Raw genomic sequence first — 22,696 nt, 5'->3', positions numbered from 1 at the left:
GGCACCTGGTTACCATAGCAACGCAAGATGGCTTAGCATGGGGAAAGCGGTACTGTAGGTGTGTGCTGAAAAGATGAGAATAAATCACCAATAAGCTCCTCTGCCTTTTCTCTAACACACATTAAAGTAGCAAATAGCATCCCCTCTGTCATGTCTAGTTCAACATTGGTCCATAGCTTCAACTTTGACTGGGCAAGATATGTATGAAAAAAATACCTGCATCAACCTAAATGTTATAGTGGGGCCACATAAGAGCACCACATAATCCATTATACCAATACATTTGCTGATTTCAGAAATGTTGTTGGGAATCTTCTCCACTCAAGTCAAATGCAAAACTATGTCTTATACAGCACCACAAAGACTACAAAAATCCATATCCAAATACATTTTGCAGCAAATGTATTGCTTAAATTAGGCACCATATGGATGCTATGGAATGATAGATATACACTCTTGAGTAATTAGTGGTAGTTGAAGAAAGTGATTGACTATTTTGGCTCATGCTAGATTACAGATTGTAAATCACTCCTTTCTTATGGTGCAAAATTCATCATTTAGTGCCTTTATTCTAAACACTATTGGAAATTCATATTATATGCTAATTGCACTGGCTGCTATGTATCCATAATTATGTTAAATTTGGGGGATTAGAATAGTTTGACAGTTTTGAGACACACACACACACACACACACACACACACACACACACTAGGGCTGCACGATATGAGGAAAATGTGCGATATGCGATAAAAAATTTGCGATATGCGATAACATTGTAACAATATCACTTGCGATAAATAAACAGATATTAAATTGTTCTCGGTTCTGCATTTCTGCTGCTTTCAGTATTCTGCTAAAATACAATAAATTGCGTATTGAATTTAAAACAAATACAAGGAAATCATTTCCAACTTTCTTTTACTGAAAAAAATGTAACATTGAATCAACATAAAAGGCAGTGCTAAAAAATAAAATAAAATGACAGTTAGATTTTAAAGTGCAGTATTCTGCTGATATTTTCTTCCTGAGTGTCTTTTGCGATATGTATATTGCGCCGGATGATATTGCGAGAACGATAAAAAAAAAAAAAATTATATATTGTACAGCCCTAACACACACACACACACACACACACACACACACACAAGCCTAAGCATCTCATCTGTTTTCGGTAATACGATTGATTAATTGTTTATCTTGATTAAAAGAAGTTCCAGTTTCTCAATTATGGTCAGTGAATGATAGAGTGAAATCAGGGATGTGTAATCTAGATTGGCAGTAGAGTCGACCACAGCAAGACACAGCCGATAAACAACACCGTGACACATGCCAATAAACAGCACTAAGATAAAAAAAAAGAGCACAGTAACACTTAAAGCTTCTTCCTGAGTAGGTTAACAGGGAGAAGGGACAAAATAGAATTAACTCCTAATTAGTGAATAGCTAACAAGTAGCTATCAGTCGTGACTACTCAGGCTGTTGTGTACCTTGTGGAAGTGGTTTCAAGTGTAACCTATTATTCTTTACCAACACTCAATCTATTTATACCATTTCTCTTCAGTTCCCATTCACTCCCTTACAGACTAACACACACATGGCCTCAAGCAAGAGATAATTGTCTGATCAGCAGCATTACTCACCTTCCATTGCATACTTCATATCCAGGGCAAAGAGGCTCCACATGATCTCAGCGCTGATCTTGCCAGCATTCAGCTCTTGTGGAAACCTGATGGAATTGAAACGGATTTCAATCAGACTCATTTCCGTATAATAACACGCTCGACTGGGTGGCCTGATGGCTTGGCCCAGTCTGAGTCTCTAACAAACGACTTAACAGATGTGCAAGAAGACATGGTTGGTGAATCTCAACTAATAACCCCCCTGTCATTTCCAAACCTGGTTGAATTGGGGCAGGACAGAGAGATGCATGCCTGTGGCTTACAGATGAGAGAAAGTGCAAGAGGAAATGACTACGCAAAGGAAGAGAGAGAGAGGGGGTGGCAACCTATTTGGTAAGTAATCTGCTATTTTGAATGCCTATAGATTTTCAGTCAAAGCTTTAATGTGAGATGTCAATGGTTTAATTATCCGTATCTTCAGACAGTGATGGGAGGACATTTATAGATGACCGGGCCGTGGCCTGAGAATTGATAGGTCAATTTATCTGGAAATGTTTTACTTTTGCCAGAGACCGCCCTGTTTCCAACAAAACATTTGTCTGACGATTTCTATTGAAACAGTTATCTGCTCAGACGGGAAACCAATGCCCAAGCTTGCCTGCACACTTACACACTCAGACTTTCCTCCTCCCCAACCTTTGGCACATCCTTTTATACAAGCACTGAGATTAGAAGGTGGGTTTGTGCTCCCAGTGGCTACTGGAGAAAAAAAACTAAACAAGAATCCCAGAAACAATTGCTCCCTCTTTCATCTCTATTACTCTCAGAATCGTTCTCTCAACCTCTGTTCTTCTTGTCTCATCATGCACACACATGGTGCACTGTGGGTGAGGCAGACAATAAAAATCTCCATCTGCAGCTACTGTGCATGCCTGTAGATGGTTTACAGTCAAGTTCTATGTGGTGAAATAAATGCTTTGTGGTTCACATTCTGCATGATGAGTATGCCTAGAAATAATCTCTAAAGCTTCTTATCCTTTACACTTTTAAAAAAACAACTGCAGCTTTCTGTTTTATATTTCCAGTCATTAAATAAATTCTGTATATCAGTCTAGTGGATCAACAATTTCTAGGCTAGATTCCCAAGTACCTGTAAATATTCTCAGCACAGAGCAACAGTAACATTTTAACATTTTTTTCCCTCTGGCAGCAGCTCCCATTATTTAAAGACAACAAGTCCACTCCTGGATTTGTTGGAAAAAAGCATGAGAGTTGCTGTCACTCTGGAACTTGACCAGGGGAATGTGAGGGAAATGGGCATGAATATTGCAAATCTATCATTAGACAGTATGGGTGAGAAAGCTCAGGGCATAAACAGAGTCGTAATAAGCATCATAAATCAGCAAGAGGAAGGAGAAAAAGAAAAAGGGGGAGGCGAGCGGATATGTATGAGCGAGACAAAAAGAGAAAAATATGCTTCATCTTATTTCTCGTCAGGCTCTGTTTTCATCAGGTTGTTTCATTTGTTGGATTTTATTAACCAAATCATCGGAAGGACGCCAACACAAACCCCCTCAAGTCCCCTCAACACCATCACCACAACCATATCTTTTTTCTCCAAATAAATCTCTCATCTGTTATATAATTCAGCAACACTGCATTCCCCTTTTATCCATCCATACTGTGGCTCACCATACAAACAAAGCATTTTTTACTGCTGACTTCCCTGGCTGCCTCGCAGCCCTCTTGTGCAACACTGTGCTCATTCATGTCTTCACATCAGAAAATAATTTTTTTTTAAATATACAGGAGCAAAAAGGCTTTTTGTTTTCTCTCAAACTCTCTTTAAAACAAATCCTAAAAATACTTAATATGGTACGTAAAGAGGGATTTCTCTTCCTTGTCTGTTTAATCCTGTGTGATGAATAATGAAGCCAGAAATACAGTAAAGAATTATATAAATATTGAACAAATAAGTATAATTAGCATGAGCCTTATTAAAGACCCAAACGTTACTTTTATTTATTTATTTTATATTTCCATATCAAACACTTCCTTAAACCTCCTTTCAAGTCAACCACATCTATGTCCATTTGGTCACGAATGGCTGGGTAAATCCTACAGCATGAAGCTTTAGAGCAAGCACTTAAAACGTAGCCTCTCACTGCATGTTAAGTGTGTTTTCAGTGTGGTCATTTATACCTTTAAATTTAAATTAAGCACACATGGTTACATGCAAATGGTATGTTGTTGACACAATGTTCAACAATGCATGGGTAATGAGAGAGTGCCTAACTGCTTACCACAGAAGCTTGCATAGCAACTAATTAAGTACACGTTGAACATGCATTTGATAAGCTGGCTTGGTAAAAAGCATGTGTCGCATAATAAAGTAGTACATACTGGTTAATGACTGGGGTGTAAGCCGTCCGGTCCTCGTCGATTACAGACACCATGAGAGTGATGAGTTTTGGCCAGAAGTCCAGGTTCTTTATTGACGGACCCTGCTCCTCCCGGGGAATGTCCTGCTTTCGGCTCTACAGAGAATAAAATTAGGATGTCCGAAGACAGTTTGAGTGTGTTGAAGGTGAACCAGAATATATAATATGGAAATTTGAGTTTTGGGATATGGCAAAAAATAAGAACTTGCCTAGGATCACAAAGAGAAAGCCATACGAAGACTGAACGCATACAGTAATAATATATTGCCAAGACATTTTTTACGCAATTGATAATATACTTGAATAAGAACCAAAGGTCAGGAAGTATTATGGTAGATTTTCACATTGTAAGAACAATAAAACAACTGAAAAATAACTGAACATTTTTAAAATGAGGCATGGATACCAGACTTACAACCAGATTCTAAATGTTACAATCCATAAGATTGTCATGAAATCAAAGCCAGCTTTTGATTTTATTCATGGTCAGGATTTGCAATAATGTACATTTACAAATTCTGTGATTACCAAATATAGTGTTTATCATTGTAGTGCAGAGTTCATCATTCCGCGTTGGATTCACATTACCGTCTCACACAAACAATAGAGATACACAGAAAAGAAATGATGCATGTATGTAATTCAGCGTTACTGTTAGGAATTTAATTTCAACGACATCAGCCTTGATCTTTATTGTTCTGCTAATGCAGTGGTTCCTTAAGTGGGGTCCTAGGTCCTTGACGAGGTGCCAGGGGGCCCCCAGCAAGAAAGGGGAATCATTTGTTTTCACTATAATTCCATCCATAAGTAACACAATAACAGTATGACTATTTTGGTCATTGATTTTTAACACTTTCTGTAATAAAACATCTAAAAGCAAAAATCCTATCCGATGAGGCCAGATGTTTTGAAACCAGAGCATGCAGATTGTGGTTGCATGATGGATAAAAAAGCAGATTATTGACTGACAACAACAGGATTTTGTTTGGCTACACCGGAAAGAGATACAGCAAACATAACAGGTTTTGCCAAATCAACAAGGACTGAAATCTTAAGGATTGCAAATATAAAGTTTTAAAAACATACGTATTCACCCTCCAGTATTATTTATGTAGATGGGGGTGTGCGTCAAAGTGTATTGCAGAAATCTCGATGGCTGTCCCGGGGTGAAAGGTGATAAATATGAAACCTCTCGCTGACTCTAGCATCTGCTCACCCCACACTGGGTGTAACCATAATGATCTGCAGCCAGCATGTCACTGTCACAGTCCTCCGCTATGCCTTGTTCAGATTCCACAGAAAACTAGCAAGGCCACGCACACAGAAAACACAGAGCTGAGTGCAAATACTGAAACAAACTCAGCCATACTAACAGCTCTGTATCAGACACGACAACATGCAACACACACACACATGCTTATGCACTCTGACAATAATAAATATGAACTATCACTGTGGACTATGGGTGCATACCCTCCCAAGAGGATGCAATACACATTCTCTCATTTGTGGATGTATCTCTGACTAAAGCAAAAGGTATGCTTGATGTATGTTGCTGAAAAAGAAGTGTTAAAATAAAGGATGTTCCAATCAGTTTAATAATTTAGGTTGAATAATTCAACAACCATAAGCCTATTAACTTTGGTGCAGCACATAGAGTAGATGTTGTAGTGAGAGCTGGGGAAATGGAAATGCAACATGAGGCAATTCATCATTGATGCAATCTTTAAAACCTAATCAGTTCATACAATAATCAACTTGTGTCCGATGACGTTGATTCTTGTTTTAAATGTCTGGTGGTGCAAGGCAGACGTTGCAGCTGGAGAAGCTACAGAATTTAATCTCACAGCAACAAGAAACTCAGATACGGCTTACAGCTGATTCTGTGTCAACCCAGGGTTCACTACTTTAATCATTTGGGTTTGGGGCTGCAAATGTTAAGTCTATTGCTGCGTGTGCCATGGTCATGAAAAAGTGATTACTACTCATTCCATGGGAGGTTCCATCCCAGGCATCATATCGATCAAAGCCTCATGCATTTCTAATTTGCATATTCACTTACGTTTGCTGTGTAGCAAGACATGAAAAATGCCAATGTGGAGGAAGGAATCTTGACCTAAAGACTGTTGGGACTTGCAATTTAAGCTGGATGCATGTAAACCTGGGTTCACATGGATCCAGTAGAGTAAATCATCGACAGTGTGCGCTACTAGAACTGGTGAAGAACGGCTGAGATGTGAAACAACATTGGTTAGTGTGATCATAAATTAAGGCAAGCAGCGTCAGTGACAGATTTGCTTGGCCCATTAATCATGAAATTGAAAATATTGAGAGGTTAACAAGTAGTTACTGGCCCCTTACTCATAGTTAATGAAATTAGAATAGGGATGCTTGCTTCAAAGAGGAAGGTCTGGCCTGGTATCAGAGGCCTGGGCCATCGGAGGAGAAATGCCACTACATGCAACAAGGTAAAATTCTGTTAAATAGGAGGCGTGATATGATGAAACAAATATCTCTGCAGGAGGTAACTCAGCTATGCAAAACCTGTCAGTGGGTGTATCTTTGTGCATGTGCGCGTGCATAGCTGTATGCATGTATGAAAGACACTGAAGGTTGTGTCATCCCACTAAATTGGATGCAGTATGCATCCCGCTAAAACATAGTGTAGACTCCCTGTGCTCATCTGTATTCACCTCAAGTAGGCACAAACACATTGTTAAAGGTGATTAAGTGGCTTTCTGTCTTTTTACAGTCAACAACAAACCCATGGGCTTCACTCTCAGTTGTACTAGGAGGTGAATACTGTACTGAATGAAGAGCGCAGTGTAGTTTCAATACTTTGCGTGCTCAATTGTGGTGGTGGGGGCACTAGCAGACATATTCATAGCTGTGTATCGCTCCTCTAGAGGGTAGCTAGTGGTTCATGTTTATTGTTTAGCACTTTCAGTCCCTGTGTGGGAGAAATCAGCATTAGCATACAACTGGCTCCTCATCAATTCTCACAATGTGACATAAATTACAGTCTCTGGTTGAAGGATGTTCCTGAAGAATGTGATCAAATTCCCAAGAGAAAGAGCTGTGGGTAGAACTGAAGCTGTTGCAATGCATTTTAAGGCCCAGAGATTTTACGTAGGAAAGAATGCACTCTAAGGCACACGTTCTGAAAACAAACGATGTTTTAGTCAAACAAAGTTAAATCAACCATTTGAGTATTGCTGGCAAATATGTGATAATGTTGATGATAGAGATTCTTTTCAAATCAATTTGAATTGCTTGCTCAGTAACAAGTGTAGTAGCCTTCTAGCTCCTTTTTGGCTCTTCTCACAAACAGGCACAGCGGATCCTTGCTTTTGCACGCCTGTCAACGATAACCGACCTCCCTCTTCAAAATCTCTTAGTCTACTTATGCATTAGTATATGCATAACGCATGAGCATGTGTGCATATGTTCATTGTTCATAGATGCATGTGCATGTTACCAGGCATTTCTGATCTGTGTACCATAATTGCCGAAAAATGATGGTAGTTTTTTTCCTTTTCCATGATTCATCTGCCCTCTTTCCCCTACGTCTTGCTTTTTCAAAATCCTCCTTTTCCTGCCAGGATTTAAGAAACTGTTAAGCTAGATTCCCCCTGCCACTCCTCCCCCCAGTAATTTTACGCCAAGGCAAAAGCTGAGAGCTTTGTTGTTATGTTATGCAAAAAGCCTCGTTGTGGCTGGGATATTTCACTGCCTGCCTGGCCACCGTGTCAGCTCTTGTGTCGCCACACTCAGTCACTGTTACCAACTGGAGAATTGGGGTCTGAAATGTGTTCTATCCGCTGAGTCAAAGGCTACCTAGTGTATGTGAACATAATAAGTTATAGTCACAATGAGATTTACTCTGGGGTGAAGCTGATGTCCTTTTCTTTTGCCGTGGAGGTGGCATTGATGGAGAGGCTGCCAATTGTGAAACTGTGGTGGACGAAGATGTAATTAGCAAAAGTGTATATCCCTCCGGTTTGGTAATTGCTTACCAACCCTCAGGCTGTTTAAACAAAGGCAGCTTATTATTCAACTTTTGAGTGGATTGCACCCATTATCCTAAAAGACATTATCTTCTGAGGTGTGGAGGCCATTCTCCTTGGGAAGTAAACCGTAAAATAATCAGGCGGAACTGCCTGTTGCCTGATTATTTCCTCAAGCAAGTAAACTAGCCCATGGAAATCTTCATGTGTTCGGAGAAGCAAACCCTAACTGATACCGTGTTTCTTGGAATTGTAATTAAGTGTGTCTGTGAGTTCTTAATATGAGAACATGTCTCCAGTTGCTTTTGGCATGCTAGTGATACATTCCTACATGGGGAGGCATTATGGCAGTATACTTTTATGCCAGTTTACTTATATTGTCAATGTTGAAACTTATTGTTTGTGCTCTTACATTATCCATTTGGACATTTGAGAGCCAAAAGAGCCTTAAACAGATGAGATGGTGATTTGAATCAGGTAAGTGCTGCCTGATACTTGGCTGCCTTTATGTGGCTCTTCACCACAGACTCTCTCTTTCTCAGAAGATTGAAGTCCTTTATGCAAAGTTTGCAATAGACATGGTGTACATTATTATTGTCTAGTAAATGTGAGTCATTACATATAGCCTATTGATTTCCAGCCAGGCTGGACTGAATTTATATTTTACTTACATGAATTTAAGTAAGCTACATCACCAAGCTTAGACAGCTCACTGTTTCCACTGATGAAGGTAGTACATTCATAAAGACTCCATTAAGTGTCAGTTATCTAGTTAGTGTTGCCTATCTGCCTGGCTAATTACCATATGTTGAGATGCTAGTTTGTAGATTAAATGTGATTACATAAATCAGCAGAGCAGGTATGCTGTCAGCTGCTTTCATTTAAGTTTAGCAGATCTTGCTCACACTGTTTACTCATGAAATTATTAAGAAATGCAGAAACTATACGCAAAGAACCTTTAAAATAACAATAAACACATATGCCAGTGTCCTGTGTGTACTATCCATAAGAATACAAAACCCTTTATTAGAAATAGTATTTTTCTTAATATTTTATAATATCTTGTTTGTTTGCTCTGGAGTGGCTGGGTTGGCATATATGGCTTTTTAATCCAAGGGAAGCCATAACAACAACAACCATAATGAAAGAAACAAAAGAACACTAAAGCTGAACAGCTGGCAAACAAATCCCATAACAAAAACAGGGTGAACAAATGCAACGGCGTTATTACAATTACAGTTAGCATTAACATTCAGCTTTTCAACATTTGCTGCAAGATGTACAAAGATTGCTTCAGCCACAGATGAGGCAATGTTGTTTAAGGTAAAACGTAGGGCTCAAACATTTCCAGTACTGATGCAGATACAGGACTTTCAAATTGGGTATTGAACGACGAGGCATTTTTCAATACAAGATACTTTAGAGGCAATTTGGTTGGTGCCTAAAAAGTATTGAATTTGGTACCCAGCCCTAGTATAACATGTCTCAAGATGATTGATAAGCACGGGGACAGGATTTCAACCAACTAACAAAATACCCCAATCTTTAAGACAAGAAACCAGATGTAGAAAAAAGTAAAACCCTCAGAGCAGAGTTTAACTCCCTGTTCTTCTTCTTTAAAAAAAAGTTTACAATGACTATCTGATTAGTTGGGTGTTTAGGAGGAAGGCGGAGGAAGAAGTGATTGGGTTAAGGGTTTGACTGACCAATGAGCCAATTATCATCAAGTTGCAACATGCAGTCGCCGCAGCAAAGAAAGGCTATATTCTGAAGATGAGAGGCACGGTCCAGGTCTGGTGCAAGAAGCATGCCTGCGCCTTATTTTGATTATACTCTAACACTATCCACACCTTATGACCTGGCACCTTAATCTCTTCTTCATCTTTTTGACACAATTAAACGCACAACTATAGTACAGCAACTATTCTTGCTCAACCTACATTTTAGCTAAATTGTCTCTGTGTATGATTTGACTAGCCTTTAGGGTTTCAAGATATATGAAAACTAAATCCAAGTGAGAACTTATTAAGTGTTAAAGTGACACATTGTTTAGTGTGTGCATCAATACATCTGCAAGATGTAATGTAAGGAATACAGAGTTCGCAAGATTCTGCAGTTATTTACTTTTTTCGGGTAAAAAGTAGTGTAACGCACTACCACTGAAAATTTGGTGACGAAACGTAGTTCCTTTTTCAATTCGGCGCAACGTTACTTTTCCCAGGGAGAGATTTGACAGCGACACTGTCTTCTCAGCTGTGCGCTCACAAGCTCCACACGGGACGTGACAGAGGCTACCAGCCTCTGGCACAGCCAAAGCTAATTTTTGAGAGCGTTTTAAGCTTCGTGGCTTTTTGCTGGACGGCGCTCTGAACTTCCCTAACACTGGTTATTTACTCTGTCCCTGTACCTAGTACAGCTATGTTGGTACCAGTGCAAAAGTAGAGGCCTGGCGTTAATGAACTGAACAGGTTGATTAGTAGTGATAGTCATAAGGATCTGGAAGCTGTTTACCTGGTCAAGGAGTTGGTTGTACAGTTCATGACAGTTATCAAAAATGTATTTGTATGTGGAGTCCAGACACGCCTTCACGCAGTCCTTCACCACCATACTGGCTCTCGGTGGACTCTGGAGCTCTTGTACCTGCAAACATACCCACAAATACACATGATTAAATGATTAAAATGTTAGGTGCTCTCCTTGGTCTCACAGAAGTTTATACTATATATCATGTTAGCAACCCAAATCAATGGCTTTTACTGTGTCTTAAATCAATTTCAATGTATAGTGTACCATCCATCAGTGGAGTGATAACATAATGATATCATATTAGATGTACATGAAATATTAATCCCAAGCTATAACTTCCTTGTGGTAAAAGGGCAACCTATTTGCATCCATTATGTATATCATAATTGGCATGTGGCCAGACTGGCATTTAGGTGTGTGTGCAGTATATCGTAAAGTAAAACTGTAGCTCCTGTGTGTGAGCAGCTGTGCGTATACACAGTAAAGCGCAGCATGGGCATTGCACAAATTGAAAGCATTGGTAAGCTAAAGTGACAGATTTCATTCCTTTGCTCATAGCTGCCATCTTAGCTATGCCTCAGTGCACCAGCGCTACACTCCCACTCCCGCCGAAAGAGAGCTGAATGGAGCCGAGCCCTTCATACAGCGGAAGATGTCAAGACATAGTGTTTGGGGGGGGTGAGGGGGGGTAGAGCGCGATAGAGCTGGAAGCATTTTAAACATGTACAGTAGGCTAAATGTGGTACGCAGTTCAACACACATAACAGAAACATGACCCCATTGTATCGGTCAAGAAATTGTGCAACAATAAATAACTTGGATTTGAATAATCAGTGGTGTTGAGAGGGACAGGTTTCCATGAATTATGAGTTTAATTGATTTTACCTAAACAAAAATGTGCTTAAAATCAATGTGGCTTTACGTTTATAATTGAATGTTCAGTATAGTATTACTAGTCACTCAGTAAAGGGCACAGCTTAAAAATAACCTCTACAAAGGTTAGTTAGCTTCATCATTTATTACAATGTTTAGGTTTCTTTCAATTTGTTTTGAATTTGTTCCTCCATCACCCATCAAATTGTACTTCCCGCCCATACCACACACACACACACACAAGCTACCTTCATTCTAAAGAAGGTGATGCTGGTCAGCAGATCAACAGTGGACTTCAGATCTTGGAGACGCTCTGGGTTTCCTGCAGGGAAATTATCCTGGAGTAAGAAGGAGAGAGAGGAAAAATAACATGAGGAGACATCTTGTTGAAAGCAGCCTTTTAAAGTCGCACACCCCCACCCACCACATGACATTGCTTAGCCCGCAACACTGAAATTGATTACAGAGCAACGCCCAGCAATCATACCGAAATGACCGTCTGTCTAATCGTTTAGTGGACAAGGGAGGTCTCTGCTGATGAAAACCTCTATTTCGGGGCCATGAAGTCATCAGGCAGAGCAGAGCACCGTGACGAGGAGCATATAAAGCCCTGACAGCCTGCAGGAAAGGCATCACTGCCCCATACATTATCCTATTTCTCCTACTCTCTCAGTGCTCTAATAAAATTTAGCTTGTTCTCTATCCCTCCCCTATTTTGTCAATAAATGCTCAATGGAGATTCAGGAAATGGAGCCAAATCTTCACAGCAGCCTGTAGGCTTGACAGTCCAAAAACAGGAGAGGTCTATCTCATATCAAGGCCGATCAGCAGAAGCAAAACTCGCCTGACATCTTTTGGACGTGGGCAGCATAGAGATTTTTATTGGGATGATGAATTAAATAAAAACCCTTCAGATGAGCAGTTTTCAAAGAAGAAGCAAGAAACACAAAACAGACAAAGGAGTTTTGAAAAATAATTGTTCCAACACAACCCGGAAACTCCCACTATGTGTAGGCCTACTCGTTTTTTGAGCAGTTTATCTGTCACCGGATTTACATCAGCCGCTTGAAAGGGCAAAGGCCAATGGGGAAACACCACTCAACACTCATGTCTTCACACTCACTCCGACCAATGGTGGAACATTTTCTTTTTTAGGTTATAGGCCTGGCCCTAGGTGATCCAGCCAAAAATGTCAGTTGTCTACTTACATTATATTTCTCTAGACTAATGATTAATAGGTAGCAGTCTAGTTTAGAGATGAATGTGTAGTCCCCAATAAAGATAAACAGCCTCCAGGAAAACAACCTTGACACACATTCTGCACAAGAAAATGTGAATATATATATATATATATATATATATATATATATATATATATATATATATATATATATATATATATATATTTGGCTTCTAACAGGGGAAAAAAAAAAAGAAAATCATTTGGGACCTTTCAAATGAACAAGTTCTAGTTTTAAAAGATTTTATTCAGTTCAATTTTAAAATGTGATTTAAGAAGCTTGAGTATCCTGTCTCATTCAGCCCACAGAATCCTTTCAATACAAATTCTTACAATCTATTACAATCAAAGAATATAATGTTCTTGCAGCTGTTGTACTGCTACCAGTCTTATTCACAGAATGGAGCATGTCAGTGCCATCATTCACTACCCTTTCTCTGTCTGCTGACACTGAACTTTCTTTAATAATAACGTCACATACATGTAGCCTTCAGACAAAAGTGAAACCATCAGTCCCTTTGAAACATGGACTCTGTAGCTTCCACTGCAACCTTGAGTGATGCCACCAGTACACCACCTAAAATCACTGTGCTGGAACAGTTACAACCACAGTTTGAGCAGATGAGTGACAGTTGTCGACGCGTTTGAATGTGAAAAAAATGTTTATAGAGTGAAACCAATTAGGTCTGCAATGTGCCTTTGTTGCTAAAAAGTAATAAAAAAAAAAAAGCTATGTAGGTAATCGAATAAGGCCCCTGCATTCCTCAAGCAATGTCAAACTAGTCTGTGCTTTCTTGCTTTTCCAATAGATACCTTTTATCAAGGAGAGGAAAATTACCCATGAAAGAGTTGAAATTGCACAGAAAAAAACTGCAATTTTCACTACTGCCAGGCTGCCTTTCAGTGATAGTGGAAGTCTGACCCATTGGGTCTGCTTGGTGTTTAAATGAAACTGTTTTTTCAAATTGCAGACATAATAAAATCTCATATCGTATTCTATACTTTTAAATAAAGGGGAAAAAAAGGTTCACAGTGTAGCATTTTTAATCTGTTAATTAGTGGATTCTGACATCAAAAGGTAATCTAGCTGTGTAACTATGGTGATTGAAGTCAAATAAAGTGAAGTGCTCATTGGCGCTCATTATGTTTGCTGCAAAGGAGGTAGGTGGGTTCCTCACAAACACAAAATATCATGATCTCAGCTACCAATCTAATTTGATATTTGACACCCTGTTTTGATGGGTGCACAAACATGCATTCATTATTGACTACATGTGTGTAAAGTGAGGAGCAACTGAATAGGATTTATCCAAATTACTGTATAATCACAGCTTCAGGAGAGGAAGCAAGTTTGGGATGCTTAAAAAGCTTAACACCAGCATGTACTACTTGTGAAATGGTAAAGCATTACTTACAAAGCACAACTGTGAATTGTTTTTATTTAATTCAGCGTCTCTCTGTTTCTGACGAGCATACAAAAATGATTAATCCAGTGTCTTACTGTACTTTACAATTGCTGATGTTTAACACAGAACAGATGTATTGCCCAGAAGCAAGCATGCATACGAAAAAAGCAAAGCATCCATCTCTGAGCCAAAGTAGAGACAACATCAGCACTGCCTTCCAAAGAAGACAGAAAGTCCATTATGAGACGGGACGAGGAGTGAGTGATGCTGATGAGCATTCAGTTCTTTGTCTTTGTTCTAGCGCACATTACATGTTATGTTGGGCCTGTGCCTACACTGAATGCAAAACCTTAAAGCAGTGACTGCTTATCATCAAAAACCAATACACCATACATTGTACACTGTGTATTTTAACATTTAACACTTTTACAAATGCAGCAGGATGGCTAAAAAAACCATTGCTAGTCAAACACCGGGCAACATGTGGAGTGAGTGCAGATAATCATGTGGAAAAAAGAGACCATAAGCAGCCATGCACTGACGTGTACTGGACCTCAAACTGCCACAGGAACACTGCACTGGTCACACTGCACGCTGACCATCCTGAGCAAAGGCAACGTAGTATGTCTGTATGAGGATTTGAGTGTCTATTTCAGTTAAAAAGGTATGAATGGTAGACTTAATGGGCAGCCTGGATGCCAGCCGAACTTAGCCCCGCCCACAACATTTGAGGTCGGGAAGTTTGGTCTGGACTTGATCCGTTGTGGAGCAACTATGCTCGAACAGAGCTGTTCGGACCAATCAAATTGTCAGGGTGGGCTTTAGACGATGATGGACAGATGATCAACAGTAACGTCTCGCTCTCACACACACACACACACACACAAACAGCCCCTCCCCTCCGTGAACACCGCGTCCACCACAAATTGCTTTCTAATCTGTGGGAAACACTGAATGGAAGGAACAGAGAACCACACATAAGGAAATTGGCGCCTCTGCCTTTGCTCTGTCGAAGGCTGCCTTTGGTTTGCAGCTTCCGTTGCTCTGATTGGTTGTAGGTCTGTCCAATTTCTTTCCTGGTTTGGTTTAAACACGCCCCATAATCACAGCCCAATGGAGCAGTATCAGACTCAGATTCTGACTAGAATCTGAGTATGATGACGTCAGGCTACTTAATAGGTATATATTTTAGATGTTTTGTTAAAAAGGGGCATCTCTCAAGCTCCACTCAGTTTAGGACAGAACTTCACACATTTATGACAGAGTTCTTATCTTCCGTGCATATCATAACTTTTATAATCAATTTTTTCCCTTATCAGAGTTGGCACAGAGGTAGTCTACATACACGACATTCCACTTCTGGGATTGCTCCGGTGCCGCCGGAAATTCTGCCTGATGTCCCTCATTTAGGCCGGATGTCCGTTGCCTTGGGCTTTCTTTGTGTTGGCATTCTAAACTCCGGTCGATTTATGAGGACTATGGTTAACTGCTCCTCAGATCTCTGCAGGGTAAATCCAGACAGCTAGCTAGACTATCTGTCCAATCTTATTTTTCTTGCATGAAAAAAACAACCTTTGAAAGTACACGTTCCACCGAAAACAAGTTCCTTCCCAAAGCTATTTTGCAGAGGCGCCGTTGCTCCGAAAGGCGCATAGCGCCGCCCAAGATGACTGTGATTTGTTTAAAGAAATGCCAATAAACCAGAGTACGTTTTTCTCCCATCCCGGAATGCTGTGTGGACTAGCCAGCCCCTCCTCTGCAGCGCTGTGGAGGAAGGTCTGGCAAAGCTAGACTAGCACAGAGGTTTCTTATCTTCGGCCCTCGGTGAAAGGTAATACTAGCTTGTCTCTTGTACTTGGCTTTTCACACATTGAAATATAATAATAAAGGGTTAGCTCTGGATTATGTAGGTTTTGCTCTGCAAAGAACAAAAGTATCCCAAATACTGGCAACTATGCAAATGCAGCTTTGTTTTATGCTAATATTTTATTCCTCCAGAAAATAGAAAATTACTGTACATTTGTCTGCCATGTGGGGATGACAGAGGCCTGTTTTCTGCTTCTTTAGCAGACTGTGATATGTATAAGTGCATCTTACCATAGAGCAACCTTGTGGATATTATCACAGAAGTGTAATTTGTTGTTCATGTGGTGCTTAACAGCTCAATGTTACTGAATATGACACAGTCCTGCTGTAGAGAGCAACAGGTACAGTATGGAACAACTACTATATGTTTTTTTTACATGAGGTGGCAGCAGGAACTACAGCTCGGTAAAGCAACAAAGCAATAATACTACACAGAGTTTCATTTTAAGAACATAACGCACAACTCCCAGGGGTGCTTACTGAACAAACATCACTTTATATGAAACTGTCCAAACTAAGCCAATGGCCCAAACCCCTCACAGCGTGTTCTGAACACTGAGATTTTATGTCCAACCCAGCGAAACCTGCAAATCCCAGCTGGGACAGACTGTCTATACAAGGTGTCACCCTGTATCAGGGCTGTTAGAATAAAGTTTAAAGGGAAGAAACGCATATGTAGCAAAATGTAGAGTGGCAGCTGCACCCCGGCTCCCTCTCTGCAGATTTAAGTCCCCTGTTTTACAAAAGCAAACTCAATATACCTCAGAATGTCATTATAGGGAAATCCATACGGTGAACAGGCGGAGTAGCCAGATCTGAATCCTATTACTGTCCAATAGTGGCAGGCCGGCTCTGTGGGACGGCTTCAAAAAGTGATAGAATGAAAGACATATGTGTGTGTGTGTGTGTGTGTGTGTGTGTGTGTGTGTGTGTGTGTGTGTGTGTGTGTGTGTGTGTGTGTGTGAGAAAGAACCACTGGTCTGTGGCAGGCTTGACAAGAGAGCAGCAGGGCACTGCTGGCAGGTGAAACCAACAGATATTCTGTGACTGCTCTCAGTGAACGTGTCATCACCAGACAGCCAGGCCATCTGAAAATAAAAGAGGCCATCCCTTCTTCACTTAAACCTCTGTCTCCTACTCTGTTGCCCTCCCCACCATCATCTGTTTCTCCTCTCTTTCCAAATCCATCTTTTTCCCTCCAACTCTCTCTGTCTTTGTCCAAATTCCATCTCCTGCAACTCACTCTCTGTTTGTTTCATCCAACACTCTTTTTTCCAAATCCTTTTTATCCCTCCCTTGTTATTTGCAACTTAATTATGTCTCCCTCAAGTCCTCTCTCTTTCATGATATCTAATCGCTGTCCTCTCTCCCTCTCTTTGGCTGGACCGCAGGCACCAGCCCTAGGACCTCGAAATTCTGTCCTTGTGTCGCTAAGTCACTGAGTCGCTCTGTCGCTGAGTGATGAAGTAATCCGTGTGATGTCAGTTGGAGTTTCCCCATTGGCCATTGTCCTTTCAAACTGTATTGCCGCGAAACAGGCTTTATCTTCGGTATTGTCCATCAATCAGCTGATTGACTTCTTCAATAAACGGGGGATGTTGACGTTCTTGCTGCTGCCACCTATTTCATCCGTTTAAATGCATTGGTTTAGCAGCATGGGCAGAGTAGGCTACATGCAGATGCTCGCAGTGGTTAAATTGGCTTTTGTAGGGAGGGGGAGCCCTTCTTTACGGGGAATGGTCGTCATTCAAAATCGCGCCGTAAAATGACTTAATGTGTTTTTACACCAAAGGGGCTCTTTTTCCAGTATTAATGTGTAAGGTAGGGTTGATTAGTTCAAACAAAGAGAAATACTTTACAATTCACTAACTTTATTATTATTTCTTACCTTTTAGAGGCTAATGTTAACAGGCAGGCAACGGATTTCACCCTTGGAAAATGTATGAAATTGAACATGTTTGAAAATATTGGTTGGCAAATATGTAAACATCTTTTTAAACAAGACAATTATTTTGATTTAAGAGAATCAGAAACCACTATTATAGCCTTTTTAACAGTGATTGGCTTGCCCAGCTTGTTAATAGCCAGTGTATGTTCATTTTAGCTTCCAGTTTGTTAGATGGCACCAACATTTGGTCTAATCATAACTGGCCTGGCAACCCAAAGGCCAAGGTTTTGCTTCCAGATTTGTGTGCTGACTTATGATGTGTGGGTCTGGGGGTCCTCCCCCAGAATTTGTTTTTAGCATTAAACACTTTATTTCCTGCATTTTGGTGAATTTGTATTCACATTACGTGATTGGTCTGCTGATACGGTAGATCTCAGACCGTCTGACAGACAGAGCGCTGTTTGAGACGTTTAGGGAAGTGGCTGTACGCTGCTCTACATCGGAGGTGGAAACCCGAAACTTATGGCAGAAATGCACGGAGCGCAAACGCGACACATTTGCTGCAGCATGTCGCCAGCAGAGCGCATCCATAAACCTGAAGCTGCCCAGCTTTTTACAGCGAGAATGGACACAAAGCGACGCAGTTTCATATTTGTCAGTCAACTTTTCAAAATACATTTGGGGCTGAAGCCCCGGCAAAATGTTTGATGCTGAAGGAGATGGAGCTGAGCTCCGGCAGGATGTGTAGTGGACCTGAGGAGGCGGAGCTGCGCTCCGGTGCGCTCCGGCCCAATTTAACCTCTGGATGCTCGGCACACCACCGTGTGTGTGTGTGTGTGTGTGTCTGCTTGTTTATCTATGTTGCTCTCTCTTCAGACACAAATGAATGTGTGGAACAAATAGGCCTAGTTAATTTAGAAAAAAAAAAACAATCACAAACACCAGTGACACAAGGCTATTTCTATATAAATATAGTGGATGGGCAGGTTTTGATATTTCATCATGTGAAAATCAGGGGAACTGAAACTCCAGGAGAACACCAGGGAGAGTGGCAGGGACAATAGTATACGTAGCAAACTAAGATAAACAGTTAGACTTCACACCGACAGCTTTTGTTTTAGCTTGTCACAATTCACTATTAGCCAAGCTAGAACGCTATGCTCGTGTGAAATATACGGCAGTGGATGAAAAGCTTTCTATATGTCTATATGTTTATACTTGTTGAACAGGTGTATTGATAATAGGGATGCACCGAATATTCGGCCACCGAAAATGTTCGGCCGAAATACTTTTATCACCGAAACAATACGGCCGAAAATGTTGTGATGACGCAAACAGAAACCGCGACCTGCACGTGTGTCAGTACCCGATCCGTTCCACCTGCAAAGCGTCTCCTAAGCAAAGAGGTTGAGACGGACCACGGAGTGAAAACAATGAAAAGTACGCTCTGAGAGTCCGTCAGCACACGTTTCACTGAGATCTATTTGGATCCTCTGCACTTCATCGCGACTGTACTTGTTCCGCGTTATAAAGACCATTACTTGGATGCGGAAATAAAGCAGGGCGCACGAGAAATGATCCAGGCCGCGATGGATACGGAGAACCCGCGTGGAGACGGAGCGCGCACGGAGCAGCGCCCAGCGCAGCGCCCAGCGCAGGAGGAGATCAGAGCGCAGAAAAAAAGACTCTTCTCTCTGCACCAGATGAGGGGCATGCACCCTCGTTGTCTGATATGTTCAGTGAAATCCTGCAAGAAAGTGCCTCAAATAATAATAATAATAATAATAATAACAATAGGTAAGCTATTCTGTTCTTAGGCTACTGTATACTGTATGTGACTATCAGATTGTAGCCATATTTCTGCTAGATATTTTTTTAATTAAACTTTAATATTAATTTATACAATTGCAATGCCTTGATTTTAGTAAAGTTAGTACACAGTCATAGCCATAAATTCAATGGTACTAATAATTGGCTTAATTTCTTTCGGTGTTTCGGTTTCGGTTTTCGGTCTTGGTTTCCTCTTTTTTCCGGTTTTCGGTTTCGGCCAAGAATTTTCATTTCGGTGCATCACTAATTGATAAAGTATTGGCCTTTTTAGTCACAAAGGTTTTATTGCACTTACTCCAGCTACAGTAACGAGTAGTTGTCTCCACAGTGGCCTCTCTGATCTCATACACGTTTCAGCCATACTAGGTTTTGACCTAGTTCGGTTTCCCCAGACAGCAGGATCTGCTCTTATTAGGGTTTTCTCTGTAATCACATATATAGTGTGTGCGAGAGATGTGGGTTTGTGTCTGTGGATGTGTGGTGTGTAACAGGTTTAGCACTCCTTGGATTGCTCTAGAAGATTATGTCATGATTTCTATCTGCTTGAGTAGAATACAGAGGCACCTTTAGAGGCAGATCTCTGTCAATTAAGAGATGCATTTCAGTTTCTTTATTTTACTATTTTTTGGGGATGTTTAATCTACACCATATGTTGATGATTCATGATTGGCACCTTTTCTCATTTATTTTGGGGTAAGGGAGGGGTAGCAATGTTTTTGATTGCTTTTGAAATAACGCATATTCATTGTAATCTGATAAGGTGTGCAGGGATGCAGGTGGTTAAAAAACTTTATATATTTTTGTTAATTTTGTATATTTTTTAATTTAATATAGCTTTTTAGGTATATTTCATTTTAGTAAGCTATGTGTCATTTTATACAAAATATAATTTTATAATAATTTGAATATTTTACACAAATAAGCAGGTACAGCTTATCTATCACTGAGCAGACAACAAGAAAAAGACAACATGTGCAAGACTGTGCCAAATGGCACAGCTTACTGTAGCCCAGTGAGGCATCAAATGGTGACTTTCAACAGTTTACATCAAAGGCATACAGCCATAGATATGACCGGTCAACCAGAAAATTCTCTTTATACAGGATTACAGCGGAACTTGCTAACAAATGTTGCCTGCTGCTCATCATTCAGTGACAATCACAGAACAAATATACCATGGAGAATGAACCTCCTACAGTAATCATACAGTAAAACAAAAAGGCCTATAAGTGTGACCGACTCAGTGGGGGATGAAACGGCACTACACCTGTATAGCATGATTCCTATCAAGTTCTGTCTAACCCCTCGAGGTTATAAAAGTCGAATATGTGCCCAAACTCTCGCCTTCAATGAGGATGGAGCAGGTTGAATAATTCTTTCTGTGAGGTTTGCCATTGTTTGCGTCGACTAAACTACTTCTGCTGCACCCGTTCTTCTTTTGATTATAACAAGTGCCCAGGCGTCACAATTTCACACAGCACCGTCTATGAGAATGGCGAGCTAAACTCATTTCAGGACAATAGTATAAACGCCATTACAAAACCGAAAAAAAAAATTAAATTTTTTTTGGAATTCTATGAATAGAGCTTGAATTGCATTGCCTTTTTTAGCACACCCCTACTATTCCTGTTCTCCATCTTGCTTCATTGCAGCAGTTCAGCTGTTCCTCCCTCTCTCTACTACCACCTGTGCATCACCCTGGTTTTTGCTACAGTATGCATGGTTAAAGAGATATTTTGCTGATTCAAATCCAGCTCTGTGTCATGGCAATGTGGGAAATAGAGCTGTCAATCTTCTTATATAATACCATTCAAATGTCATTCCTTATTCTTCTTAATATTCAAACCCCAAGGAGATGCTACTATTACATCTTGCAAGCTTTTCAACATTACCAACCCTGTTGTTGATGTTTATAAGGTGTCCAATACCTTAAATCCATTACCACTCAATCCATGAACCACCACGGCAGACAGAGTGTTAGACACTCACGACAGAGTCTGTTTATTGGACCATGAGGACCACTATTTCTTGAGCTGCTGATGGACCCCTCGACACCGTAGGGTGATTATTGGTATTTATGTGCCTGGCTACACCACTGGCTACAGTCTGCTGAAACTCTGCAAAAACAATAGTAATTTATCATTCCATTCATTAAATTTGATTAAAACCACAACGTCTTCAAGCCATATACTATGTGTTGTTAATACTATGTGAACATGAGTGTGGCACATGTGACATTAATAAATGTCAAACCATCACATCTAGAATGACATTGACCTTGCCTTATACACCTATGCAGAAAATACACATGGAAATGTGTCCAAGAAAGAAGAAAATTCAGTTGTTAACCACATTTGGAGGGCAACAGGCACACATTTGGCATCAACAACAAAGTGTAAAAGGATTGCTGCTCCAAGCCAGATATAGTAAGCACACAGTGTACTATAAACAGAGTTGAATCAACCTTGAAGCCTATCAAATCAACCAGGTGGCAGGTACCTTACTTGGGCTAAATTTTAACAGCAAACTGTAAAAATGATCCTTCTTTTGAAGTGAAGAAATTCACAGAGACAAACATGATTTCAGTTTAACACATCACATGCAAAGTTCATACATACTCGATATTTAGAGAGGTCGATCCTCAGTGAGTTATGCAGCTGGTCCAGTAATTTGACAAATTTCTCCCTCTGTCAGGATGAAAAATGTCACAATTCAGTTCAGTGTCACCACACCAAAAGCAATTTATTACACTGTGTGGTTGTTAGCATTGCTATGCCTGCAGTGATTCATTTTTACTTCCTGGAAAAAAATTTAGGGGTTTAGCTATAATGCCAGACTCGGCTTACTGCCTGGAAATATTATGTGATGCCTTACAACATTAGCTTATTAAAAGTTAAATCGGAAAGCACTGCAACCTCTGAGATTTTGGAGATTTTAGACAAGGTAGTAGCAACGTAAAGGGTTCAATATCAGACTACAAGACAGCAACTGATGTGA

General features: G+C 40.3%; 1 protein-coding gene across 4 annotated transcripts in view; it reads right to left on the bottom strand.

Moving 5' to 3' along the window:
* Positions 1-22,696, bottom strand: part of LOC120555884 (protein unc-13 homolog C) — a 122,324-nt gene that overhangs the window by 41,467 nt on the left and 58,161 nt on the right. For all 4 annotated transcript variants that reach the window (XM_039795046.1, XM_039795048.1, XM_039795047.1 and 1 more), the window contains 5 exons: positions 22,318-22,386; positions 11,718-11,807; positions 10,582-10,710; positions 4,026-4,159; positions 1,644-1,729 (listed from right to left, as the gene is read on the bottom strand). In XM_039795046.1, the coding sequence (XP_039650980.1) occupies positions 1,644-1,729; positions 4,026-4,159; positions 10,582-10,710; positions 11,718-11,807; positions 22,318-22,386 (508 nt within the window). The remainder of the gene's footprint in view (positions 1-1,643; positions 1,730-4,025; positions 4,160-10,581; positions 10,711-11,717; positions 11,808-22,317; positions 22,387-22,696) is intronic.

The sequence above is a fragment of the Perca fluviatilis genome, chromosome 3, assembly GCF_010015445.1.
Source record: "Perca fluviatilis chromosome 3, GENO_Pfluv_1.0, whole genome shotgun sequence".
In the NCBI taxonomy this organism is placed as follows: Eukaryota; Metazoa; Chordata; class Actinopteri; order Perciformes; family Percidae; genus Perca; species Perca fluviatilis.
The sequence above is the reverse complement of the archived record's forward strand: the minus strand, read 5'-3'. Positions and strand labels throughout refer to the sequence as shown.